This window comes from Phymastichus coffea, unplaced genomic scaffold, assembly GCF_024137745.1.
Source record: "Phymastichus coffea isolate CEN01 unplaced genomic scaffold, Cenicafe_Pcof_1.1 PCOF00170, whole genome shotgun sequence".
NCBI lineage: Eukaryota > Metazoa > Arthropoda > Insecta > Hymenoptera > Eulophidae > Phymastichus > Phymastichus coffea.
Genome location: NW_026706981.1, coordinates 200665 through 226295, shown reverse-complemented (window position 1 = coordinate 226295; position 25631 = coordinate 200665). Strand labels below are relative to the sequence as shown.

Here is a 25631-nt window from a genome sequence, read left to right as displayed (position 1 = left end):
TATTGATTACAACCCTATTCCTTTAGACATATAAAATATGTAAATTTCTTTTATTTATTAAACTTTACCTTAGAAATGCTTACATTCTTGGAAAATATCAAGCTTAGAGTTGTCCTCAGTGTTTAGTAGCAATAGTGAATAGCACATTTTCCGTTTGTGAAGAATAATAAATCTAATCTGTTCGTCGTCATCGACTTTTATGCGAATACTTGAAACTTGTCAACATGACAAAAAAAACCATCAACCAGTTTTAATTAATTTGAGTGAATTTAAAAGAAGATACGCCTGCACAGATATTGAATTTCAATGAATCAATAAAAAATTTGCACTATTTAAGAGGAAGGCCTTTGAGTGACCGTTCCCTTCGATAAATAAAAATGTGAAGCGTGACAATGAAACGAATAGAAAGTTCGGAGATAATGCCTTTAGCAACGGCCGCGGTCTGGAACTCGTTTCCTCGGTGCTGACTTCAAAATGTCATCAACTCTGAGAATCATCTCTGCAGCTTCTGCTGCGCTAAGAAGTACCTGCCTTTTTACGACCCATGACTCTGTAATGCCAAGCTTCTTCATGCAAGCGATTTCTCCCTTTTCCATGTCTGAAGTGGAAAAACAAATCAGTCAACTCCATTTTCTCATTAAAAATATAACTTCCGAATAAAGTACGGTTCAAACATACCTAATCCCATGGTGTAACCGCCAGAATTGTGAGCAGCCCTGAGCTCGCTGACAAGTTGAGCCGAGTCATAACCACCGTTATCAGCAATGACCGTTGGGAGTTGTTGCAAAGCTCGAGCAAAGGATTCCATGGCTACGGCTTCTTTGCCGGGCGTAGCAGCAGCAGCCTTCATTACGGCGCAAGCCATTACCATTTCGCTGCAGCCACCACCATAAACGATTCTCGACTCGCGTACCGTCGATGTCAACACGCAGAGAGCGTCGTGCAATGATCTCTCGGCTTCATCAAGGATTTGTTGAGTGGCTCCTCTGATGACAATGGAGCAAGCCTCTCCTAGAGCCACGCCAGAAAAACGAAGGATCGTGTCTTCACCAATCATCACCTGTTCGTTCATAGAATGTCGGTTAAGCTTGAAATCTAGCGACACTGCACATCTGAGAATATTCACGAACCTGTTCAATTGTTTTACACGTTCCAAGTTTTACCATTTCTGGGTGGTCGAAGGTGCTTACGATTTCTCCACCAGTTACAAGCGACAGCCTTTCGATTCCATCAAAGTCGGCATGCTCGATAGCCATTACACCAGCATCGGCAAACAATTGCTCAGGATAATTATAAATCAGTTGCCTGTTGATAAATACGTTGCAACCGTGCTTGATAATCTTATCAACTTTGTCCTGCAAAAACGGAATGTTCAGTTAATTTATTTTACTGAGTACAAACAACCTTAAAATACAATTAATCTTTAGATATGCTGTGTTCAGAACCTTCATTTTTTCCTTCTCGGCTAATTCCAGCTCAGCAATTTTAGCCATTGAGTCGACTCTTATTCTTGATCCAAATACTTTAATTTTATCAGTGTCCATGGGAGTATTAGCAATAAGAATTTTGGCATCAGTAATTTTCTGTGGTTGATGCATGCCTGGTTTTTTGTCCAAAAGAAAACCTTCATCCAAAAATGAATCAGACAATGTTGCTCCCCTCTTCTTGATGATTTGAATGGCTGATAAGTTGCCAGATCCCTTCAAACGAAGGACTGCTTCCACAGCTAATTTACTAAAGTGTTCCTTATGTTGTGACAGAATTTTAGAACTAAGAGTAGTACGCGCAATGTTTAAAAGATCTTCACGGAAATGTTCTTGATCTGCGGAATTGTCAGTTGCAACATTTTTCAAAGCTTCTCTTGCAACGGCAGCAGCTGATCTCCATCCAGCAATGATTGTTTGTGGATGAATCTTTTTTTCAATCAATTTTTCTGCTTCTCTCAATAGTTCAGATGCTGAAATAAAATATATGAGAATTAGTGCAATTATTAAAAAAATTAAAAGTAGAAAAGTCAAACTTACCTAGTACTGTGACAGAAGTAGTTCCATCACCAACTTCATCATCCTGCACACGAGACATGTCTACCAGAATTTTGGCTGCTGGGTTGTCAACACCAACACTTTTAAGAATTGTAGCACCATCATTAGTGACCTGCACTTCTCCGGCGTTACGTCCTGAAGACACTAAAATTTTGTCCATGCCTTTTGGACCTAGAGTTGACTTTACCAAGTCTCCAATGGCTATTGCTCCAATAAAAAGACTCAATCTAGCAATTTCAGCCTTTTCTTCTTCTGCTTCATGTTTCAATACTCTGATAGGATTTAACGACACCTTCGACAAATATATTAAGTGTAATCAATATTTGATCAACGTCAGGAGGAATGTAATAAAACTAGACAAACGTATTATGGCGTTGCGGTATAATTATAACCTAAAAATCATTCTTGAAAATGTCTGTTGAGGTCGGAAATATCATTTATAAAAAAAATACAAATTTTAACTGTTTCGTTTCAGAAAACTCGCAGTTTTGCGAAGATCATCAACTTTTTTTGATTTACAGATAATTAAACGCTTTTTGGAGCAAAATGAAGCACGTGTGCCATTCGTCGTCACAGTAACTCGTGAACCGGTATAACATCTCATTTTGCAGGTTTTAAGCCATCACCGAGCAATCGTTCGCGGAAAATAGAATGGTAAATATACGAAGAATTTATGGAAAGTCTTACCATTTTGTCGTTTATGGGGTTTTAAGAGGTTTTAGACGAAAACTCGAGCTAAATACCGTACTCAAAGCTAATATCACTCCCACACACACAAAACAAGGATGGAGCTAGTCTTGCAACCGTATGCCGACAAACGATAATATCAACTTTTATTTGTAACTAGAATGTTGAATCAAGCTCTGTTATTTAATAGTGGTGCGTTCATTGTATTAGTACTCGATAAATGAACGAAGCATCAAGTCCGAGGAATCTGAATAAAAATAAAAGAGGTGCTATAAATTTGAATCGAAGGAGGAGAAATCTAAAAATTGAGAAAGCAGTGAGCAAACGAAAAGACAGATGTCGCAAGTGACTCGATCACATGGTATTTTTACGGTGTGGCTCTGAATTCGATTCCTTATAAGGCAATAAAATGCACGTGAACAATTAGATGTGTTTCGAACATTTATGAAAAAAAAGTATCATCGAGGATTCCGAAAAGTGAGTTAGATGAAGACATATTAGTTTTACAGGATTTCAAGAGTCGGCGAAATTCTGACATAATGATCGCCATTCGAAGTAACGCAATGGAACGATGCATTTTATCGTTCTCTCGGGAAAGTCCTTCCCGCCCTACAAGTGCTATGAGAAAGTAAAGCCATTATCGTCAGACAATTAAGAGACGTTCATTGAAAGACGTTGACAAGCGCATTCTCCACGTGACGCATCAGGCGCCATACAGTTATTCCTCGCGCGCATCGCGACGAAAATAAGCTTCGACCTTCCGACGATAATCCATCGATTTGCTCTTGGCTCGTTTAAGCGTACGCGTTCCTCGCCTTTCTGCCCTTCGATGCACGACCAATCGATAGGTCGAGAGGCAGGGGCTAATAAAAATAGAAAGCACGAGAAGTGGCTTGCTTTGCAGCGTCCGGCGCTTCGGAGAAACGACTCGACGGAGACAATGATCGCGGGCGCTGAAAAAATTGCATCGGCGCGCGGCTCGCGCACGTGCGCGCAGTCTCCGGTTCGGCCGCTCCTAGCGGAGCACAATGTGTCGTCTTTCTCGCGCGACACCACGCCGTTACGAGCTCGGTCGTGTCGATCTCGCGCGGCGCGCTTTGTCTCCTCCGTCGCCGTCGAGGCACGCTGGAAGTTCGGCCGCGACTGCGTCGAGGACAAAGACTGCGCTGCCGAGGGCAGAGCCCTTGCGCTCGCGGACAAAGGTCGCGCGGCGATCCAAAAAAAGCCTCGGCCGACTCGGCCCCCTCGCGCGCGTTGGGCGCGTCGGGCGCGCGGCTCCAAAAATAACCGCGCGGCCGACGTTCCCTTCGGATCGCGACGATCGCCGGCAATCCGGAGAGCGGCGCGATCGATATCCCGGCGCCGCGCGACTCTCGTAACGGCTCGCGCGCAGCTGTCCCCCATCGCTCGACAATAGGGGTGCGCGCGGCCGAGATGAAACCGGCGGCGCGGCGGCTCGTCATTGTCGGGGCCCGGAACGCGCGCGATCGCGGAGCTGAGTCAGGTCGGCGACGCAGCTGCGCCGGCGCTTGCGCAACGACACCGCGGCGCGCTGATTCACCGCGAGCGCGAAAACGCCACTCCCCGGTCCGAGGGCTGCGCGCACGTGCGCTCCGGCTGTCGCGGCACGCCGAGGCTTATCGTCGCGGGAAAGCGGTCGACGCGCTATTTTCGGAGCTGACGCGTCGGCGTCGCGAGAGAGAAAGCCGGGTACGGCGAGCGCGAGAGCCGCGGGCAAAGCGATTAGGCCGCGCTCGAGAGATAAGAGTCCTCGGGCGAGAGCGGACCGAACGCTCGAGCGAGGAAGGAAGAAACGAAGGAAGAAACGAAGGAAGAAGAGAAAGAAAAGGCTCTCGGCGCAACCCCCTCGAAAGATGCGCCGCGAGGGGGAGGAAGTCGCGGTGTCGCGTGTCCGCTGCGCATCGTCCCGCGCGAGTGCGTGCCCGCTGGCCCCCCTTTTCTAACGCCCACGACGCGGCAGATGGGACGGGTGGCGCGTGCGGCTCGTTTTTACGGCCAAGCAAACAACGCTGCGCCGACCCCCGTTCGTGGCTGGCGCGCACCTGGTCCCCCATCGAGCAGCCGTCGGCCCACGTAATCGGCCGATTGGCGCGCGCCGCCGCTCCTCTCCGCGGCTACCGACGTTTCTCTCGGCCGCCTGCTCGAGCGGATCGGGCGTCGTCGACGGCGTCGATCGAGAGCGCCTAACAGGACCGTGATTCAGGCATCTCTATTCATCGCGCGCCCATTGTACGCGCGACAAGGCCGTAACGGCGCGTGCAGCCGACAGGGCGCGCCGCCGCGTCGCCGCTGTCCGACGTGCGCGCGGATCGCGAGGAGCCCGCGCTCGCGGAACTGGTTCGAGGTGCGCGAAGGCAAGTCCGGGAGAGCTCGTTCTTTCTCTCGCGCACCCGGAGTCGTTACGCCCATCGGCGCTGGCTTCTTTTGTTCCCGCTGCCTCCCCTTTTTTTCCTCTTTTCATTACTGGCGAGGCTGCGCCGGGGGGTTGCTCGCGTCTGGCGCGCCCGAGAGAAAGGCCGTTACGCGGGCGCTTCGGGCCGACTTCTCTCCGCCGCTCCTGGGTCTCGTCGCCCAAGCGACGCGCGGAAAATTAATCAGCGGCGTCGTCGCGGCATTTAAAGTGGCTGCGAGCGAGCGAGGATCGAGTGCAGGCCGCGCGGCGCCGCGGGGGGAGGGGGAGCCGTGCCGGCCGAGAGCGAAGAGGGGAGCAGCGAGCCAGGAAGTCGGAAGAGCGCTGCCGCCGATGCAGAGTCAGTCAGTCGGTCGGTCGCTAGCGCGCTGCTCGCGCGCGTTCGTCCCCTCGTCCGTCGCGATATCTCGGCCGATCGGCCGAGCGGCAGAAGCGCCCGGAAGGTCGTGTACCTGCGCGCGGCGCGAGTGCCACGGGGGGCAGGCGGCGCGCCATAAGGCGAGAGAGAGGGGCCGCCGCGCTCGCGGGGCTCGAGTGGGGGGCCAGCCACCCCCGAGCGCACGGCACGCGCGCGCGCGCGCGCCAGTGCAGCTGTCGCGCTCGCTGCCGAGGCTCGCACCCGCCGCCGAGATGAGTAGCTTCAAGCGCCACCAGAGCAAAGTGTTCTGGGGCCGGATGGAGTCGCGGGACGTCGGCGGTGACGACCACCCGCGGGCCGGCCTCGGCCTGGACGCCACCGCGGAGGAGCGCGAGGCCGAGCTGTCGACGCAGGAGGACAGCGAGCAGGAGGCCGACACCACGGTCATCCACGTCGCCGAGCCGAGCGGGTAAGCCTCGCGCGATCGACACCCGCGTGCCGCTCGCGGCCGCTGACGGACGCGCGCTTTTTCAGGGACGCAGCCCCGCGGCTGCTGCCCGGGCGCTCGCTCAGCCCGGCGACCAGCCGTGGTCAGCGCAGCCAGGACTCCGGCTTCTCCGACTCGGGCCGCTCCGACAGCTCCGGCACCAGTGGTCTGCGGTCGCCCGAGCGTCGCAGGCGGCGCAGGCGCTCCAGCCGCGGCTCAAGGAGCCAGCGACTGGCCGATCTGGCGGCCGCCTCCGCCGCCGCCGCCGCCAACGACGGCCCCGCGCACACCTCCACCCCCAAGCAGCGCGAGGACTCGGCGCCCAGCCGAGCGGCCCGCGACGACCTCCACGCCGCCAAGCAGCTCCAGTTTCGCAGGTGAGCGGCGGTCGAGTGCCCGTCGGGCTCCGCGTGCCGGAGATAAGCCGAGGCGCGCGATCGAATCGCCCGACTGGCGCCTCGACTCTCCAAAGTGGCCGCGGTCGACGCCCGGGGAGCCCCTGCATCGGATTCGTATCGGGCGCGCGCCCGACGTGTTTGCCCAGCGCATGCATCTTTATCGCCGCGTCATCGTTGGCCGAGATTGTCGTTTGCCGCGCGCGTCGCGCCACGGACGTCGTCGATCGAGAGGCGATTGGCGCTAATTGCAGCGCGACGGCGCGAGAACGCAGCGAGCCGCCCGAGAGACGACGGCTCGGATCGGAGCGCGAGCGCGGCGGCCGAGACAATGGGGGGAAGGGAGTAGTCCTGCGAAGAGTGAGTCAACGCGCGCGCGGACTCACCGCGAATACTCATGCGCGAGAGAGAATCGCGCCGAGGAATTTATCGCGAGCACGCAGGTGAGCGGATTAGTCATCGTCGCGGCCGCGGCGAATCGCAGCGGATAATTCCGGTGTTACGCGCCGATCTCCGTTTCAGCCGACCAAGAGGCGAGCCGGACATAGCTCGACCTCGGCGCAGCGCCTGCTTGCTTTTTATCTATATCTTCTTTTTTTATCGGTTACGTCGAATGCTTATCGCGGCATGCCGGCACATCCGCCCGTCACACGGTTGGGCTACCTCGCTGACGACTTCGCGCTCAGCTCGATCGATCGATCGATTGGCCGAGCCGCCGCGCGGCCCAATCGAGAATTCGGAGGGTAACGCGGCTTATCGCTGGCGCGCCCGATAAGCGAGCGAGCCTCGAGGTCGCGCGCCTTCCGCCGAGCGGAAGGACGAGCGCGAACATGGTCGGGCCCCCGGCCGATTCGTGCGCGCGACTGACGGCTGGAAACCGCGTTCGCAGCCAGACGAGCAACGACGAGGAGGAGCAGCTGTCTTCGCTGAACTCGAACGAGATCGAGGAGCACCTGAACGACTTCCTGTACGCCAGCGAGCCGCCCGAAGAGGACGACTCGGCGCCGAGCCAGCGCTCCGCCGAGTCGCCTCCGCCGTCGCTGGCGCTGAGCGCGTGGCTGGACGAGCTGCGCGCCGGGCCCGAGGACGAGTGCACGGCCACGCTGCAGAGCAAGAGTCTGCCGAAGAGGAGGCCCGGGCAGCGGGAGACCGCGGGCGACCGGGACCAGCGGCCGCTCACCGCCTCGGCGACCACCGCCGCCAAGAAGCTGATCGACGCGGCCGACGCGGTGGAGCGGCGCTACCAGCAAGCCCTCCGGTGAGTTGCGCCGCGGGGTCGGCGCGCCCCGCCGGCTCGGCCTCGTCTCACGGCTGCCCTCGGTTACAGCTGCATCGGCGACCGAGCGGAGTGCGGCGAGCCGCTGCGGGTGTTCGAGACCGAAGCCGCGGACCTGCTGCGGCGCCTCGGCGCCGCGCCGCCGCGGCGCGTCCACCCGCGCCAGGAGGAGCCGCGCGACGCGGCCCTGCGACTGGCCCGGCTGAAGGACGGCCTGGACCGGGCGCTGGAGCACCAGCTGGACCTCCGCGTCCGGGTAAGCGTCGGGGGCTCGCGGAGCCGGAGGCTCGGGAGGCGTCCGCTAACGCGACACTCGTCGGCTCGCAGAAGGTGGTGGCGGCGCTGGACGGCGCGAGCCACGAGGACGGCTGCACGGCCCGCGGCGCCCTCGCCGGCCTGACGGCCCTGGGCCTGGCCGGGCCCCGGGCGGGCGCCAGCGTGGCCCGCTGCGGCGGCGTGCGCGCGCTGCTCGCCCGCCTGGCCGCAGCCCCGCGCTCCTGCGCCGAGCTGCGCTGCGGAGCACTGCGCGCCCTCGCGAGCGTCTGCTGCTGCCTCGAGGCCGTGGACCAGCTGGTGCGCGACGGCGGCCCCGAGGTGCTCGCGGACGCGCTGAGCGCGGCGCGCGCGCCGCTGTCCGAGAGGACCGAGGCCGCGGCGCTCCTCGTGCAACTCACCGCGCCCTGGATGGACCGCGTCGGCCTGCCTTACGTTGAGCCCTACGGGCCGCGGCTCGTGGCCGCCCTCACCGAGCTGGCGGAGCGCTGCACCTGCCGGCAGAGCCTGCTGCTCGCCGCCGCGGCCCTCAACCACCTGGCCCCCTCCAGGCGCTGCATCGCCGCCATCGTCGACTGCCAGTCCATCAGGCGGCTGCTCAGGTCGGTGCGCCGGCCCCGGCGATTCGCGCCTCCTCGACTCACGAGTGCTTACTCGCCGATGTCGCGTTTCACAGGTGCGTCAAGAGATCGAGCGGCGGTAACGTCTGCCTGATGGAGCAGGTGGCCTCGCTCGTCGGCCAAGTGGCCCGAGTGCCGCAGGCCCGAGCCCACCTCGCCGAAACCCGCGCCTCGGTCGCGCTCGTCTGCTTCCTGCGGATGCAGCCGCCCGGCCTCGAGGACGAGTATCGCCGACTCGCGGCCACCACCAGCGAGGCGCTCACGCGCTTGTGCGTCGACCCGGAGATCGCCAAGCAGGTCGTCGCCGTGGGCGGATCCGATTTTCTGCCGGAGCACGAGGAGGACAGCGAACAACGCTTCCAAAGCACCAAGTCACTCAGGGTCGCTCGCAAAATTGCAGCTGAACAGATCGACATTGCTAGGATATGGGACTACAGCTCAAATTAGATACCGTCTTTTTCGTTGTTTCATTCTTTCTTCCAACTGTATCCGTCGCGAATACTTTTAGTTGAGTTTTTTTGAATAATTTAAATTTTTATCAACTTAGATGTATATATTTAAATAAATCGTTTATTGTTATCTTAAGAATTCTAGTCTAGTCTAGTTTATACTTAATATTTTTATATCATTGCCGATTGAAGATAAAAGGTTTATTTTGTATACGGTAATAATAAAAAATCCATAGAACTACAAATTATCTTTTGTTTATTTCAAAATCTATTGTGAATTTTCTCTTTTTGTACAAGTGTACAAATGGAAATTTATCGTCACAATTTATGCTTGTCTGTTATACAATATGTACAATATATTGACAATAACCATTTTACTATCTATAAAAAAACAATCTATAAAAAGCACTTTTACAATTCATTTGATCGTATGGAATAAAATTATAGGTATGTAAGGAGATTTATAAAAGATTAAAAGATATTCTTTTTAATGTTATTGAGATGCTTGCACTGTGTTAATTTTTCTCAACAGTTCGTTCGGTATATAGCATGAAATTACGGTATTTGATTATAGATGAAAATCGTGGCATAAATTTTAAAAGTCGCTTTTTCTTATTTTATATTATCTTGTAGCTGACTCTGATGAAATATATCAACAACTGTTTCTCGACAAGCACGCAACTCCAAGTCGTTGTAGCCAAGTACAAATTTTCCTTTGGGTGGCGAAAAATAATCTAATCCTCTACCAATTTTAATGATCCATCCATTACTTAAACTAAAAGCAAATTTAACTTAACTATAAGAACGATTTTATTAACGCATACAATTAAAAACACCATTTATACTCACGTAATTTGCCTATCGTGAAGAGTATCTGAAAATTTAACTTCTAAAGTTACTAACTTATTGGCTAAACTTGTTTTTAATTCATCTAGTCTAGATATCTGACCAGCCTTATCATTTGGATCACTAGTTGTTGTTAAAATTATTTTAGATAATTCCAGACATTTTGTCACAGTCAATTCACAGAATCGGACAAAGTTTTGACACTAATAAGAAATGATTTTTAATAGTTTCAGAAGTGAACAAAATAAACTTTATTCTCGTATACCTGATGAGCAGCTCTAATGTATGGTTCTTCTACTCTAATTTCTGTGACTGTGCAATCAAGAAACCTGCCGAATACTGAATGATATCCATATCCAATAGCTCCATTTTCAATTTTCATATGTTCTCTGTACTTTCCCTTTGATTTTTTTTCCTCTATCAATGATTTTATTCTCTCGGCTCTGTCCATATACTCAGCTGTTCTAGTTTGAAAATGCTTTTTGCGCGTAGGATCTTTCATCTCTACAATAGATTAATTTTATATTTGTACTAAAAATTACATTTAATAAATACTTGTTACAATATACCTTTGATAGACTCAATAAGAACTTGTAAACCTTCTTGGTACAAAACTAATGCCATAGTATATTGTTCTTGCTTGTCTTTTTCTATTGCACGTTGTATAATTGATGCTCCTATATTTTCCATTTTTGTACCATTAAATTGTTCCTGAAATATTGAATTGTTATTTTTACGATAAACTAAATGACTGGATATATATAATTTACATCTATACTAAACTACTTACAGTTGATGAAAATACCTGGGCTCATTTTTTTTGTTACTTGTCAAATTGGATAAATTATATTGCATAAGCAGTACTTTGTTTCAAAATATTTGTTTCGCTTAACATATCCACAATGATTACCAATAAATAAAGTAAATTTGAAACGAACAATCATTGGCTTGTTTATTTTCTAACCCTTAACACGTCACATAAATCATGTATTTCATAACAGCTCATTCGTTTTAAAAGTGTTTATTTAGTCGAAATTACACTATCACATAGTATAACTGTTACCCATAATTTATGGATAAAAAAAACCACATAAATATTAAAAAAATAACTCTTATAAAGGTAAATTGGTCTACGGTTTACCTATGACCATGAGTACCATCTAGTACCGTAATCACGGAACAGTGATCAGCTGATCATTTATTTTGATTGAGAATGACAGGAATCGAAGCGTTAAGAGTGCTGGGTTGGGATAGCATAGAGCATCTGCATATAATAAAGTAGTAAAGTGTAAAGTTTGCAAAGTCGAAAAATCTCTACAAAATGGCGTAATAATTTGTTTGATCATTAAAATTTTTTTTTATGCTACTGTAAAACAAGCTGCTGCATCCGGCCCTTGATGGTTGGTCGTAAGTGTACCATATACTGATATTATTAGGAAATTTAAACTGGAATGTCACTTAGAATCTTTAAAAATTATGCTGTAGCATTGTAAACCCAAAGGCACCTTTTCATTTCACAATTACTACATTGAATGTGAGAAACCGTAGTTTTTCAATTATAAAAATTTATCTTCTATCAACCACGTTTGGAATGGCAATACTTCACTCAACTTTAAATATGTATTGTGTCTTTTCTAGCACTACTGTACTGGCGTTGTGGCCCTATACTGTAAAAGTTCTTGCCTAATTAATGCATATAATAAGTTTATTTAATTGATATAATTTATTGAACATCCTGAGGAACTTATAATATCTTTTGGGACCTTGATTGGAAAAATTGATCTATAATTATATTCAGATTACGTTTCAGTGGTTTATGGAAAATCTTGAATTTCATATGTTTTCGAATAAAAATAAAAGTATCATCGATATCAAGAATAATCAATATCGTTATATAAAAATGCAGTATAAATATTCCTTGAAAATTCGCGGTTGCTTCTCCAGACATGCGCATTTTGCACTGCGCAGTGCGCGCCGCACGGTAATATCTTTTAGGTTATGTTTATAGTGGATCCACGTGACAGTAGTGTGTATTCCAGCGTATTTGTCGTCGGCTTTTTGAAAAAAAAAAAAAAAAAAAAAAAACGATACAAGTGGACGGTGCGATGGAAAATTCGGGCGAGGAAGTGAAAAGAGTTCTCTCGCGATTTAAATCGGATAATGGCGAAGTGTTACCAGGAGGACTCCTCGATTTGCCGACTAATGTCACTGTAGACAAATTGCAGCTAATAGTCAATGCGTTGTTACAACTAGACGACCCAGTGCCTCTTGCGTTTTTCATCAATGATGAACAAATTATAGAGTCTCTGGAAGAAAGACTAAAAGACTTCAATACTAGTGAAAATGTTGTTGAAATTGTTTATCAACCACAGGCTATTTTTCAAGTTAGAGCTGTTACTCGTTGTACAGGAACTTTAGAAGGTATGCTAAATAGATATTAGTTGTCAAGATATTATTTATTTTTTTACTTCACTAGGACACAAGGAAGCAGTAGTAGCGATTGCATTTTCACCCAATGGTCAATTATTGGCCAGTGGCTCAGGAGATACCACAGTAAGATTGTGGGATATATATACACAAACTCCTAGATACACCTGCGAAGGCCATAAACATTGGGTCCTCTGTTTGTCTTGGTCCCCATGTGGTACAAAAGTAGCTTCAGCTTGTAAAAATGGACGAATTATGATCTGGAATCCAGAAACTGGTAAGCAACAAGGAAAAGATATGATTGGTCACAAGATGTGGGTAACATCTTTGTCATGGGAACCATATCATCAGAATGCAGAGTGCAGAAAACTTGCCAGTGCATCAAAAGACACAGATATTAGGATATGGGATTCCAAATTAGGCAGGACACTATTAGTGTTATCAGGACATACCAAGAGTGTTACTTGCATAAAATGGGGAGGTAGAGGCTTAATCTATTCAGCATCTCAGGACAGAACTATTAAAGTTTGGAGAGCAGAAGATGTGAGTTATACAAAATTGGCAGCATCAAGTTTTTATTTAATATTTTATTGGGATAATATAATTTTTAGGGAGTCTTATGTAGAACATTAGAAGGTCATGGTCACTGGGTCAATACTCTAACTTTAAATGTAGATTATGTACTACGAGTTGGACCATTTAAAATTGTAAAATCTAAAGAAAATGAAGAAATTACTCCTCAAGCATATGCTTTCAAAGAATATGAATCTGTTGGAGAGGAGAAGCTTGTGTCAGGTTCTGATGATTTCACATTAATTTTGTGGAAACCTGACAAGGATAAAAAACCGATAGGTAATGCGTTTAATTGATATCTACATCCAATTAACAAAATCAGTTGAATTAAAAAATTATTTAAAACATTTTTAGCTCGAATGACTGGTCATCAGCAATTGATTAATGATGTCAAATTTTCTCCTAATGGACGTATTATTGCCTCAGCATCTTTTGATAAGTCTATTAAGCTATGGGATGCCAATACTGGCAAATACATATCTTCTTTGCGTGGTCATGTGCAAGCTGTTTATTCAGTAGCATGGAGTTCAGATTCTAGACTTCTAGTAAGTGGAAGTGCCGATTCCACTGTAAAAGGTAATGTCATTGATTATCTTTTATAAAAAATACATATTTTGAAGCACCATTTGAATGTTTTATTCAGTCTGGAATATAAAGACAAAAGAACTAAGTCAAGATCTACCTGGTCATGGAGATGAAGTTTATGCAGTAGATTGGGCTCCTGATGGTATCAGAGTAGCTTCAGGTGGAAAAGATAAAATTTTACGATTGTGGCAAAATTAGATCAGCATTTGTGTAAGTTTTTTAATAAAATTTTTTTATCTGTTAAGACACAGTATTTATAAAGAATAATCTACCTTTATGCAATTGTTAGAAAATCTGGTGTAAATAAAATATTAATTAATTATGTTAAATATATTCAAAAAGTGGTTTACACTTTGATTAAACATGTAATTATTGTAAATACGAAACTACATTATTGAAAGTCAATTTTGTAAACAAACTAAATGAAGATATTCCATCGATTAATTTTCCATTTCAGATACTTTCATAATGAGAATGTTCTTAAATTAAATGTTTATACATGTATCTTTTGTATACATTGGTCTATAAAGATAAATATCCATTTATCGGCAGCCGTAGCCCTGTATACCTGACCATATTTCCTTATTTATTGTAAATTTCAGTTGGATCTATGTATTTTTAAAATGCTAATATTTTAACAACTGAGTAAGATGGAAATGCTTAATCAATATTACATAATCCTTAAACAATAATGTGATGTTTATTTCTATGTACAATATCAAAAATATTAATTTTTTTTACAAGGAAAATACCTTTGGTATGAATGCAAACTGATAGAAATAGAAAAAATTCAACATGATTTAATATAAAAGTGAGTAACTGTAAATATAAAAATACATTATTTTTTAATTAGATCGTGTCAAAATATAAATACAATAATTATTTGACATTATGAGATTTAAGCGGACGATGAACACCATGCATAAGCATTTTGGAAAATTCTCTGCCATGGTGAATTTTTAGACTTCCAATCAGTAGGTACCCATGGTAATTGCCAAGTTCGTGTACACCTCTCTGGGTGAGGCATCATAGCCAAATGACGCCCGTCTGCTGAACAGATGCCGGCAATTCCCTCTGTAAAATATAATCATCGATTAATAGAATTTTGTCCCGAAAATCACGCAAAACTGATTTAGAAATGACTTACCAACGCTTCCGTTTGGATTTTCCGGGTATTTTTCGGTAGGAACTCCGTGATCATCGACATACTTGATTGCAAGGCAATTTTGTTGTTTTAATTTAGCAAGAACGTCTTTATTGCGGAATGTAAACTTTCCTTCTCCGTGAGCAATCCACACGCCAAAAATACTACCCTCCATTCCTTGAAGCATAATTGCTGGTGATTTTTCAATCTTGACAGTGCTCCATCTGCACTCGAAACGCTCAGATTCGTTGTGATCCAACACTACATCTGGACTTCCTTCATATCATATAAAATTTTTTTAATGTAATATTTGAATAAAAAAAATCCTACTTTAAATAAAAAAAAGTTTATTTAAATTACCATCATGTGAGTTACCAATCCAGCCAAGTAAACTCATAAGTTGACAGCCGTTGCAAACTCCCAAACTAAAAGTATCTAGGCGACTAATGAAATTTTGTAATTGCTTTCTCAAAGAAGGATGAAAGAGGAGACTAGCAGCCCAGCCTTTAGCTGATCCAAGTACATCTGGAAGAGCAAAAAATTATCTGCTTATTATAAATTCTATTTTGGAATTGTAAAATGAATTAATTACCTGCATAGCTAAAGCCGCCAGGGAAAATAATTCCCCTGAACTTGTCGAGTGTGACTTGATTGCTCAAAAGATCTTGCATCGTAACGTCCCAAACTTGGAAACCAGCTTCGACGAGAGATGCCGCCATTTCTCGATCACCGTTTATTCCTTCTTCTCGAATTACAGCTACTGGTATAGTAACTGCAAAATGAAATATTATTATATCTTATTTTTTCATCACATGTAAAAATGCTTCAAATTATTTACGATTTGGTTTAGTTGAAAGTGGCACGTTAGGATCAAAGGTGAGCTTATATGCCGGACTCGTTTTCTTGTGGAAGTTTTTATACTCTTGTCTTGCACAGTCAGCATTGGTCTGGCGAAGATCCAGTTGATAACTTGTTTCTTCCCAAACGTTCATTAATGTTATTACTGTCGAAATCAGTACAGATTTTTTTTCTACCGACACATCAATCTACAACAAAATTATTCATGTTCAACTTGATAATAATTAACTCAATTAATCAATCTATATTTACTAAAATTTCGATTTCATGAGCGTACCTTCGAATTTACTCCAAATCCAACAGATTTGCCGATGACATATGCAGGTGCTTGGAATTTTTCGAACACTTTCAAAACATCTTTGGCATCCTTATTGCGCACTTCCAAGACCCAACCCACTTCTTCAGCAAACAAGATTTCGATAGGATTTCCGGATTTATGATTAATGTCGATGTTCAAACCAGAAATACCACCAAAGCTCATTTCCAAAATGCAAGTGATGAGTCCACCATCGCTAACGTCGTGTCCAGCCAATATTTTACCGTCTATGAAACAAGCAAATGGAAAAGTAATGATTTAATGATTTATCGTAGTTCAAAGTTAGATGGTATAAGCGAAAATGTTAATACCCTTGATCAAAATCTGCGTTGCCTTGAAGGCATTCTTAAAGATAGAAGCGTTTTCCACGTCGGCTGCAATGTCTCCAAGTTGATTGTAAACTTGAGCGAAAGCCGTGCCCCCGAGACGGCTCTTACCAGATGATAAATCCACAAAAATTAAAGTGCCTTCTTCTCTGAGAGAAGGTGCTTTAAGATCTGGCGTAACGACCTAAATTGGCAGAACAAAATTAAGCAATAAACTTAGAGCAAAAAAGTAAGAAACGCGTTTTATTAAATAACTTACTTGACGGATATCGGGACAAGGGGCATAGCATGAGACAACTAGAGTTCCCGGTGCCTTAACAACCTTACCTTTGCCAACTCTAGCAGCCATACTAAGCGAGTCCTTACCTCCGTCGATAGCAACACCAAATTCTTTCATGACGTTACACATAGCGACACAAGCATCATAAAGAGCAGCTCCTTCGCCCGGCAATTTTGCAGCCCACATCCAGTTTCCGCTACACTTTACATCCTTCAAGTGACAAATTGATGCAATGAGAACTTCAATTGACGTATAATTTTTTCAAATCGAAAACTTGTTGCGGATGGTACCTCAAGTTCAGAGATGCGAGCGAATACAAGATTCGACAGTGCCTCTGCGACAGTCATTCGAGCCCCAGCGGCTGCGTTTACAAGTCCTTTTATTGGTTGTTCTCCAATGGAGCTTGCTATGCCCACCTACAATGTATTGTAAGTGGAACGCTTGTTTATCAATGTCGATGTGACGGAAAAACGAACAACTTACAATTGAGAAGTGTGTTAGCCCAACAACAGCAACGTCGGCCAGTGGCGTATGAAGTGGACCCACGCACTGTTGTTGCGCTATTAGACCTGTAACGCAGCGATCCACTTTGCTTGTTAAGTATCGCTTGCTTGCTACGGACGGCAATCTTAAAACTCGGTTTAATGCCTCTTCAACAGTAGGGATATTTGGCAGCTGAATTGATTTTAAATTGACCTTTGCTCTGTCCAATTTAAATGTCTACAATCAATGTTAAAGCTGTCGTAATGCATATTCCGCTTTCAAGTTAATATTGTAATCAAATAAATACCTTTCGTGGCATTTTTCCAAGTACCAACTCCAATTCTAGATCGACAGGGTGTCGACGCTTGGCTGCGTAATTTTTATTCATGTATTTGGATATATCAAAATCGTCTTCCTCTGAAAGGATAATTTTTCCATTGCCAGTGACGGTACCGACAAAATTTATTGGACATCTCTCGCGAGCTGCAATTTTTTCCAACAAAGTACTATCTTCTTGTTTGCAAAGAATCGCGTCGTTTTCTTGATACTCAGCGCCCCACAATTCCATGGTGCTGAGACTGGGATCGCCGAGCTCGAACTTTTTGGAGAATATTACAGCGCCAGCTGGCTCGACCAATTCCTTAAGTACGTTACCATTTCCTCCGGCTCCTTGGTCGTGAATGCTGAGTATTGGGTTTTTATCTCCCATTTCCATGCAAGCTCGGACGACTCTGTTGAGCTTTTGCTCCATCTCGGCGTCGCCTCTCTGCACTGCTCCGAAATCTAATTCGGATTCGTTGTCTCCCTGGACCTGCGGATATTTCGATTTCGTTACACGTACAGTTAAGAAAAAAATTGTATTCAAAAAGTAAGAACAATAGACGTACTTCGACGGAGCTCGCAGCACCTCCACCAACACCAATTCTGTAAACAGGTCCGCCAATTTTAACGACTTGCATTCCTGAAAAAAAGTTGGTTTTTTCAACATGCGTTTGTATCGACAATTGCTAATAATTCAAATAGATACGGTATCTATTTGGCATTTACCTGGTTCTGGTGGCAACTTTTCAGTCATATTAGCTTCCATTGAGCCAATTCCACCACTAAACATGATTGGTTTAATCCATTCACGTCGCTCACCAACGGCGTCCGGCATTCCGAAAGAACGTGCGAAGCCCGAAACTACTGGTTCTCCGAATTTGTTACCATAGTCGGACGCACCATTACTAGCTTCGATTAAAACTTCAAGTGGTGGTGCCATGTTACTTGGGTATTCGAAATTCTTGTGTTCGTCTTCCCATGGCAGTTTGTATCCTAAAATCGAAAGGCGCACTTTATTATAAGTATTGTCTGAGTCATAATAGCTTATTTGGAAAAAATGAAAATCGACTCTACCTGGAATCTGTAAATTTCCCACCGAATAACCAGCTGTTCCAGCAATGTAATAACCACCACGACCAACACCTTGAACATCACGAAGACGACCTCCAGTTCCAGTTGTTGCGCCGCTGAAAAACCAAATTTGTTTTTACGTAACTCTGAAAACAACGCATTTTCAAAGTTGTTCAATATAAATTTACCTGAATGGAGCAACACCAGTTGGGAAATTGTGCGTTTCAGCAGTGAAAATGAGATGCTGTTTGGTATCATCAATTTTGAACGAGCTAGACACATCTGTTCTATTAGGACGTAGAGTTTTAGCTTCAAATCCTTTGATGGCACTACTATTGTCACTAAATTTAATCACATTATTAGGATTGGAAGTATTTTGTGTATCTATGATCATATCAATTAGTGATTTTTCTTTCTCTTCTCCATCAATCACTATTTTGCCTTTGAAAAACCAATGTCTACTGTGCTCACTGTTTGATTGAGCCAAGTCAAAACATTCAACACTTGTTGGATTTCTTTTGAGCTTATTTTGAAATAAATTTGTGTAAAAGTCCAAGTCCCAATCATCAAATGCCAAACCTAAAAAAAGAAAAGATTTTAAACTAATTTAAATCATAGACAACTAATTTTACAATAACAATTAACTACCTAATTTGACATTAACATCTTCTAAAGCTTTCCTTCCTTTTTTCAATATGTCAACTTCAAACCATTCCTCAGGTCTGAAGCCATGGTCAAAAGTTTCTATTGGCTTTAAATATCTACATTCTGTCATTTTATCATGGAGAGCATCAACAATCTAAAATAAATTTATATATCACAATTAGGTCCTACCCAATAATTTAAGAAATATTTTATAAATTTACCTCATTTTCAATCTTTTTGTCTATAGCCTTACTGGATTTTATCATATACCTTGTAGAAACTTCAATTCTACTAACATTTTCCAACTGAACAGCTTTGCAAATTGAAACAGCATTACTCGAAAAGGCAGTAGAAAAGTTCAGTCTGTGTGATAATTAAGTTAATGAAATTTTGAACTTCATAATATTTATGATATGGACTTGTTAAATTACAATACCTTGGACCAATTTCAATTACAAGTTTATTTTCTCTGTATGCAGTGGAATCTGCAAGTTGATTGGATTCAAATGGAGAACATAAGATCCATTTCAATATTTTTATTTGCTCTTTATTCAAAGAACTTGAAGATTCAATATAGTAACACAATTCAGCTTCAATGTTGGTTATTGTATTTGATATTTTCATTAAATTTTCTAGTTTATTCTTTAATTGACTAGACTTAAAGCCCGGATTCTTGTAGAATTTCAAAATGACCATATTGAAAAATAAATTTACAATTGGAATAGAGCAACAGGTGTCTTCCACTCGACGACTGATCTCACGTAATGCCTCGCAAACTAGTAAGACAATTTGAAGAGACCCCCTGGATCTCTGCTCAGCAACGAATGACGAAAGGGTCAATACGATATCATTTATATGATTATCGCACTATTTCAAGCACACAAGCTACTGCTCACAAAACTTGCCGGCTTGACGTAACTGATACATTTCGCAATTATTTTCTCGTAATAAGATACACAAGTTTTTTTTACAAGCTGGAATGTATGTATTTAATAAAAGATCTTACGACTGACTTTTAATTGATATGCTTTTTTGTGAAATCGTAAGATTTATTATTATAGAAATTTGTAATTCAAGGCAAATCAAAACTTCAATTAAAATATTCGCGTAGTTTCCAATTATAATTATCGATTATTCCTGTAAATTTCATTAAATAACTATATTTATGTACCTTATACACCCTTTCCCACACTAACGTATTTAAATTAGTTTTGTAATCTATAAGTGTGGAAATAGTTCAGCAATGAGGTTAGAAATTATCCGCAAGTTTTTTGTGACGTCCGCAGGTGGCATTTACGCGCGAAAGTTAGAATCGAAATTTTAGATAAAATATGGAAAAGAACAGATTAATAAATAAGCGCGGAGACTGATTCTTTAAAATTCATATCAAAGGGGATAAGAGGAATTGAAATAAATTTACATTTATTAATGGGAAAAGGTCAACGTGACAGAAAACTCATTTTATTATTAAAAAAAAAGAAAACAATAATAAAAGATTAACAAAAATAAAGAAAAGATGAAAATGGCAATGAAAACAAAATTATAATCGCAGTGTCGCCGCACTTCCACCACTAGCAAACACTCGCACGAAAAAAGTTATTTTTTCTGCACAACGGTACAGATTCGCATATAGTTTTGACAACCGCACGTGGCGATGCAAAATACGTTTGCTACTGAAATTGGCGGCAAAGGTTCAGGTATGCAATTACACCTGAGTCAATGAGAAAAATGGACTGATGCTGAGGGGTGTTCACAAAACGATTCTGACACTTAAAAAATGATATGAATTCTGATACCATGACACATTGAAGAAGGATATATCATGAGCCACTGCGCAGCAAGCCATGCGCAGGTGATTTCTAGGGTTTTTTAACGGACGCGTATTTTGAATACAAAGTGATAAAAATAAAAACAAACAAAAACATTATAATACCTATTCCCCAAAAACAAACGATAAATTTTTATAAATTGACTTCTTTGGCTAGTACATTTTATTAATAATAAGAAATTTACATTTTTCACATACAAATTTTTAATTTTAGGAAAGAAATAGCAAAAACTCTTTTTCTACTTATTTTGATTTTCTATTACTAAATGAATACTTTAACTATGCTGGCAAGTAAGTAGTATTCTTTTAAGTGGCACTTAAAATATTCATTCATGAAAATAGATTTTTATTATAAAATAACTTTTTAATATCACTATTCCATGAATCAATAATGAGCGAATCCTTTGCTAAAGGCTCATCCGTCATTTATTAGGCTTGGTTAGATTTTGTCAAGCTAGAACTCGCGTACCATTACAACCCAATTCAGTCCCTGATCAGGAAAAGTTATCAGGCCAAAATATATCGATTAGACTGCCTGATGAACACATTTCGTTGGCAGTATATATGCCAAAGACGAAACACTGCATATCCTATACTTGTTACAAATGTAAACGTATATACGTACAACATATGTAAAAATTTAAATTAAATCAATTGATTAAGCAGTGGAAAGATTTTCATTTTATTCCATTTATATATACAAAATGTACGAGTCTTAATTAAAATTACTTAATTACATAAAATCGTAGCTGTCATCAAATGGCTGATTCTGTGGATTTCCAGGAGCCATTGGTCTTTGAGGCATTTGTGTTCGAGGACCAACCATTTGTTGCTGCATCCCAAGCACAGGTCTATATTGAGGTTGTTGTTGCTGTTGCTAATGTAAAATAATCGGTGTTAATAACTGGTATAGCGCTACAGAGGTTTTAATGTTACAAAAGCATCAACATACCTGTTGCAGCAAGTGCCTTAATCCCACAGAGTTATTCATGACAGGTCTCATCATCCTCTGAGCATTTGCTTGTTGTGGAGTTTGCAATGCCATTCCAGGATTCATTCCTCTTTGAGCTTGTTGTGCTTGCTGTAGCATACATGTAATTAATTTTTCTAATCTATAAATTTTTAAAAAGACTAGATGAATTTTATTCTGACCTCCATTTGCTTATATTGCATTTCTTGAGCTTGCGCATGATCAAGACTTTGTTGAATTTGCTGGAAATATTTCAAGAAATTATCAGAAAAATTAAATATCATTGCATGAAGAACAAATAATTGTACTATTCCTATTCAATTGCATACCTCTTGAGACTTGTACTGGGCTTCTTGTTGTTGTGCAGCTTCTAAATTCTGTCTTAACTGATGTATTTTCATTAAATTCTGCTGCCTTGCAAGATCCATCTGAGATTGCTGTGCCATCATACCACCACCGCCAGGATCCATTTGATTTTGTGGGCCACCAGCATTTGGAAGACCTACTGCTTGTATATTCAACTGATTCTGTTGTCCTGCATTAGGACCTAAACCTTGTTGAGGGAGACCATTGTTAGGAATAACATTTTGAGTGACTTGACCTCCACCAATCGATATTGTATTATTAAGAATTCCGCTTTGTGAGATTCCCGCGTTTGGAACATTTCCGGGCATTACGTTTCCACCAGCACCACCAGGTCCAGCTCCCATACCAGGCTGTAATTTTGTGAAAATGTACATCTTCTGTTAATTTCTTTCAAGTTTTCAAATCGAAATTTAAACTTACGCGTAAATTAACGGGTACCTGTCGATTAATAGTGGTCTGTGAACTTTTTTGCTGTTGAATAACTTTTCTTAGTCTATCAACAAACGCCTGCTGATCATTGGGTATAAAGCCGATAAATGATCGTTTTTCTACAGTGAATAACAACAATAATACTTTAATATTACAATTTGACGCGGTTGTAAAATGAACACAGCCAGCCTATAAGAAAAAAAATAATTGTTCTGTCCATTGATATATGAATATGACAATATTAATGTTCTAGTAAGACCCATAGGTGAATACTTACAAAACTATTAGACATTACTTTGATTAACGATTCAAGTGCATCACACGCCGAGGGATAAAATACGACTGATTTTGAATTTTTCAAATAAGCTTGTCCAATATTACCGATCAATACTTTAGGCATCAGTTGCATAATTAATTTCATTGGCCAAGAATCAGCTTTCCTGTAAATCAAACAATTACCACCACAATCATCATCCGTAACCTTTAACGGAATATAACTTCAAAATGTAAATGTACTTACACTTCAGGTTCACCATCTTTCACAATGGCAGATACTTGACAAGGTACTTGCCAAGTTTGTTTCTGGCCATCGCCAGGAGCTTTATTTTTCTCGACCCACTCGAGCATTCCTTTCCATATAACAGTTCGTTCGACGTTTCCATTGCCCTAAAAATAAAAAAAAACATTTGCATGAAATCCATACAAAATAATACAAATTATAGTTAAAAAATGTAGATATATGGATTGATTGATACCTGTTGTTGAGAATTGCTCATTTGAGAAGGCACTGAACTGGGCTGTATATTGGAAGCTTGGGAACCTGTGACAGCCTGAGGAACTTGTGATGCCATTTGTTGATTTATATTAGAGACATTTAGTTGAGGGCCTCCTTGAGGTGGTGTAGCTTGAGCCTGCATACCCATTGCTGCTTGTTGTGCATTTTGTTGTTGCATAGCATTCTGTTGAATTTGGTTCAACCGAAGTTGATTCATTTGTTGCTGGGCTTGCTGAGTATTAGCATTCATGGCAGGATTAGCAGTGCCTATACATTGTGAAATATCTGATTAGAATATAAAAAAAAAGAAATTAATAATAATGAAACTAAAAAATTCTTCAATGATTATAAATCAGTCATGCACCTCATGGTCAACTACATTTTTAGGTCAATATATTTTGTAGAAATTATTTCCAAACAAAAAAATTTATAGTTATCGAATAGAAGATATTGAACATGTGTAAAGTATTGTCCTTACATAATACTAATTGTAAACTGTAACAATACAATAAGCTATATTAAGTGATATTTAAGAATGGAAAAAGGTTCTAGATGAAAGTATTAATGATGAAAAAAGTAAAAGCAATAGAAACGGAATTGATTACCATCAAGTCTCTGGGAAAATGGTTGAACGTTGAGACCGATAGTGGACGAGGGTGGCTGAGACAGTTGAGCGATAAGCGCGCTACCCTGGTTATTCGGTTGAGATGAGGGTGCTGCGGGTGTAGGACCGCCACCAGGTCCAGTATTCATGAAGGGTGCTCTCATCCAGCCGCCCCGAGGATGCGGTGGTCTAGCACTCATGGCACCGGGATGGTAATTTGGCGGAGCTGAAATTGGCGTATTGAATTGCGATCTGCCGGGCTGCATAGGTGGTGCTTGTTGTTGCTGATTGACTGCTTGTTGTTGTTGCACAGAGTTTATGTTCTGTGGTGTCTGATTGCGATAGGAATTGGATGGGCCCTGTGGTTGTTGTGTTTGTGTGGCAAGTTGGGGAGTTTGATTGGGATTGGGACTGTCATTACTTTGATGAGGACTAAGGGTCATCTGCGCGCCAGTCGGTGCTCCTGGCACGCCGGTTGCTGATGATGCCGACGGAGCTGATGTGGGGCTCACTGGACTTTCCTTCAGGTTGTAGTTTCGCAGGAGCACCAAGTGACGAGGATCTTTTGCGTAATTCTTTGTTTGCGACAGTTGCAAATCTCCACCAGCTTTTTCAAAAAGCTTTAATAACGATGACAACCTTCTTGGCGAGAGTATGGATAGATTAATATTCCTCTAAAGAAATAACAAATTTTTAAAATCACTTTTGATTTTTTTACGTTGGCAATGTTTATACCTCTGGGAAAAGAGCTACAAGTTGGTCAATCGTGTAATTTAGAAATTCAGAGGATTCTGTGACACCAATCTGATAAGGGGGTGAATTACAAACTAAAATACAATGTTTCTGTGATGCTGGTATGGGCTCCCTTCGAAGTTTCAGATCTTCGAAACACTGTAAAGCTACTGCAAGGCCTTCTCCTATGTTAGCGCAAGATTCACCTTTTCCACCTATCATTCTATTTATCAATAAACAGACTATTGAGTAATGTTTTTTTTTTTAATTTTGAAATATTTCAAGTTTTGTTTAAAAACTTACTCAAGCTTATCAATAGTGTGAAGAACTTTTTGAGGATTAGAAAAGGGTCCAAATGCATTAGTAATGTTTGATGGTAAACAATCTGCTGCTTGATATATCACAATTCCATAGAGTGTTGAAGAAGACTGCACAGAATTGATTCAATGTACAGCATTTTTATTTTTAGTTTGTTTAGTGTGTTTTAATAACTCAAGCTTATGTGTATACTTACTTCAGATGCAAACTCACGATCTTCAATCCCTTGACTAAAATATCTGAGACATAAGAAAAGTGATTTTGAGAAAAAAGTCAGAAATTTAGTCTAATACAATACTTACTCTATAGTAGGTATCATGTAATTTGTTTTAAAATCATTGAGATATGCTCCATTACTGGCTGTACTTTCGATTACGAATACAACATCGGCTGCCATGCCATGTTCATTTGAACCAATCATGATAAAAATTAATAAAGAAGACCTGCTCAAAAACATTTCATGTAAATATTTGAAAATTAATAAAGAAATATGGATTAATTGAAAATAGACGCTCACTGTCAAATGAAACTTTTAAACTAAATAAATCTTTATATACAAAAGATTATGTCATAGAATCATATTTTTTAAAATACGCTCGTCAAAACTATTTTAATAAAATTTTTAAATATTTCATAGCGTAATAATTATAATATCATATGCAAAACGCCACTGCATATACAACACTGCACAAATTTTACGCGACAACTGTAATCGA

At 42.7% G+C, this 25631-nt stretch overlaps 6 protein-coding genes across 8 annotated transcripts; 2 read left to right on the top strand and 4 right to left on the bottom strand.

Annotated features, from left to right (window-relative positions):
• Nucleotides 1-75: 75 nt before the first annotated feature.
• LOC131673198 (T-complex protein 1 subunit beta) lies at nt 76-2843 on the bottom strand. Its single transcript, XM_058951014.1, has 6 exons — nt 2730-2843; nt 2025-2334; nt 1446-1957; nt 1131-1355; nt 679-1060; nt 76-598 (listed from the first exon to the last, which is right to left on the bottom strand). Exons 1-6 carry the CDS (start codon nt 2730-2732, stop codon nt 426-428), a joined length of 1605 nt encoding a protein of 534 aa, XP_058806997.1. The 5' UTR covers nt 2733-2843; the 3' UTR covers nt 76-425.
• Nucleotides 2844-5433: 2590 nt separating this feature from the next.
• Nucleotides 5434-9268, top strand: LOC131673182 (uncharacterized). The gene is made up of 6 exons (XM_058950984.1): nt 5434-5987; nt 6053-6382; nt 7290-7658; nt 7728-7932; nt 8004-8551; nt 8626-9268. Exons 1-6 carry the CDS (start codon nt 5494-5496, stop codon nt 9014-9016), a joined length of 2337 nt encoding a protein of 778 aa, XP_058806967.1. The 5' UTR covers nt 5434-5493; the 3' UTR covers nt 9017-9268.
• A 71-nt stretch (nt 9269-9339) lies between these two features.
• On the bottom strand, nt 9340-11020 carry LOC131673183 (MIT domain-containing protein 1-like). Its single transcript, XM_058950985.1, has 5 exons — nt 10655-11020; nt 10434-10575; nt 10130-10368; nt 9868-10067; nt 9340-9793 (listed from the first exon to the last, which is right to left on the bottom strand). Exons 2-5 carry the CDS (start codon nt 10552-10554, stop codon nt 9631-9633), a joined length of 723 nt encoding a protein of 240 aa, XP_058806968.1. The 5' UTR covers nt 10555-10575; nt 10655-11020; the 3' UTR covers nt 9340-9630.
• An 899-nt stretch (nt 11021-11919) lies between these two features.
• On the top strand, nt 11920-14016 carry LOC131673247 (notchless protein homolog 1). Its single transcript, XM_058951100.1, has 5 exons — nt 11920-12285; nt 12341-12834; nt 12903-13143; nt 13219-13440; nt 13508-14016. The coding sequence occupies exons 1-5, from the start codon at nt 11970-11972 to the stop codon at nt 13645-13647; spliced, it is 1413 nt and encodes a 470-aa protein (XP_058807083.1). The 5' UTR covers nt 11920-11969; the 3' UTR covers nt 13648-14016.
• A 137-nt stretch (nt 14017-14153) lies between these two features.
• Nucleotides 14154-20154, bottom strand: LOC131673246 (phosphoribosylformylglycinamidine synthase). The gene is made up of 18 exons (XM_058951099.1): nt 19330-20154; nt 19115-19256; nt 18897-19047; nt 18437-18827; nt 18252-18364; nt 17904-18170; nt 17744-17817; nt 17164-17667; nt 16857-17093; nt 16664-16789; nt 16353-16583; nt 16079-16277; nt 15729-15994; nt 15432-15639; nt 15186-15365; nt 14954-15118; nt 14597-14869; nt 14154-14523 (listed from the first exon to the last, which is right to left on the bottom strand). Exons 1-18 carry the CDS (start codon nt 19587-19589, stop codon nt 14348-14350), a joined length of 3963 nt encoding a protein of 1320 aa, XP_058807082.1. The 5' UTR covers nt 19590-20154; the 3' UTR covers nt 14154-14347.
• Nucleotides 20155-21389: 1235 nt separating this feature from the next.
• On the bottom strand, nt 21390-25616 carry LOC131673193 (mediator of RNA polymerase II transcription subunit 25-like). Of its 3 annotated transcripts, XM_058951005.1 has the most exons (15): nt 25433-25616; nt 25218-25358; nt 25112-25154; nt 24901-25025; nt 24601-24820; nt 24287-24539; nt 23867-24091; nt 23242-23528; nt 23007-23152; nt 22764-22926; nt 22478-22675; nt 22021-22407; nt 21874-21933; nt 21674-21802; nt 21390-21598 (listed from the first exon to the last, which is right to left on the bottom strand). In XM_058951005.1, exons 2-15 carry the CDS (start codon nt 25334-25336, stop codon nt 21455-21457), a joined length of 2499 nt encoding a protein of 832 aa, XP_058806988.1. In that variant the 5' UTR covers nt 25337-25358; nt 25433-25616; the 3' UTR covers nt 21390-21454. The 3 variants fall into 3 exon arrangements, with proteins under 3 accessions (XP_058806988.1, XP_058806985.1, XP_058806987.1); XM_058951002.1 differs by having other exon boundaries at nt 23867-24539; XM_058951004.1 differs by having other exon boundaries at nt 22496-22675; nt 23867-24539.
• Between the last annotated feature and the right edge of the window lie 15 nt (nt 25617-25631).

What these genes read in the sequence shown, in the direction of transcription:
- LOC131673246 (XM_058951099.1), bottom strand. Translation starts at nt 19,589, where the DNA reads ATGGTCATTTTGAAATTCTACAAGAATCCGGGCTTTAAGTCTAGTCAA. An exon ending in GATTTGGAGTAAATTCGAAG is followed by an intron (nt 15,640 to 15,728) that starts GTACGCTCATGA and finishes ATTTTGTTGTAG; the next exon opens with ATTGATGTGTCGGTAGAAAA. An exon ending in ACTTTCAACTAAACCAAATC is followed by an intron (nt 15,366 to 15,431) that starts GTAAATAATTTG and finishes TTCATTTTGCAG; the next exon opens with TTACTATACCAGTAGCTGTA.
- LOC131673198 (XM_058951014.1), bottom strand. An exon ending in CGTGTAAAACAATTGAACAG is followed by an intron (nt 1,061 to 1,130) that starts GTTCGTGAATAT and finishes ATGAACGAACAG; the next exon opens with GTGATGATTGGTGAAGACAC. An exon ending in CGGTTACACCATGGGATTAG is followed by an intron (nt 599 to 678) that starts GTATGTTTGAAC and finishes TTTCCACTTCAG; the next exon opens with ACATGGAAAAGGGAGAAATC.
- LOC131673183 (XM_058950985.1), bottom strand. Translation starts at nt 10,554, where the DNA reads ATGGAAAATATAGGAGCATCAATTATACAACGTGCAATAGAAAAAGAC. An exon ending in TCTTATTGAGTCTATCAAAG is followed by an intron (nt 10,369 to 10,433) that starts GTATATTGTAAC and finishes AATCTATTGTAG; the next exon opens with AGATGAAAGATCCTACGCGC. An exon ending in ACATTAGAGCTGCTCATCAG is followed by an intron (nt 10,068 to 10,129) that starts GTATACGAGAAT and finishes ATTTCTTATTAG; the next exon opens with TGTCAAAACTTTGTCCGATT.
- LOC131673247 (XM_058951100.1), top strand. Translation starts at nt 11,970, where the DNA reads ATGGAAAATTCGGGCGAGGAAGTGAAAAGAGTTCTCTCGCGATTTAAA. An exon ending in TTGTACAGGAACTTTAGAAG is followed by an intron (nt 12,286 to 12,340) that starts GTATGCTAAATA and finishes TTACTTCACTAG; the next exon opens with GACACAAGGAAGCAGTAGTA. An exon ending in CAAGGATAAAAAACCGATAG is followed by an intron (nt 13,144 to 13,218) that starts GTAATGCGTTTA and finishes AAACATTTTTAG; the next exon opens with CTCGAATGACTGGTCATCAG.
- LOC131673182 (XM_058950984.1), top strand. Translation starts at nt 5,494, where the DNA reads ATGCAGAGTCAGTCAGTCGGTCGGTCGCTAGCGCGCTGCTCGCGCGCG. An exon ending in CACGTCGCCGAGCCGAGCGG is followed by an intron (nt 5,988 to 6,052) that starts GTAAGCCTCGCG and finishes GCGCTTTTTCAG; the next exon opens with GGACGCAGCCCCGCGGCTGC. An exon ending in AAGCAGCTCCAGTTTCGCAG is followed by an intron (nt 6,383 to 7,289) that starts GTGAGCGGCGGT and finishes CCGCGTTCGCAG; the next exon opens with CCAGACGAGCAACGACGAGG.
- LOC131673193 (XM_058951002.1), bottom strand. Translation starts at nt 25,336, where the DNA reads ATGATTGGTTCAAATGAACATGGCATGGCAGCCGATGTTGTATTCGTA. An exon ending in TACATGATACCTACTATAGA is followed by an intron (nt 25,155 to 25,217) that starts GTAAGTATTGTA and finishes CTTATGTCTCAG; the next exon opens with ATATTTTAGTCAAGGGATTG. An exon ending in AAAGATGGTGAACCTGAAGT is followed by an intron (nt 22,927 to 23,006) that starts GTAAGTACATTT and finishes TTTGATTTACAG; the next exon opens with GAAAGCTGATTCTTGGCCAA.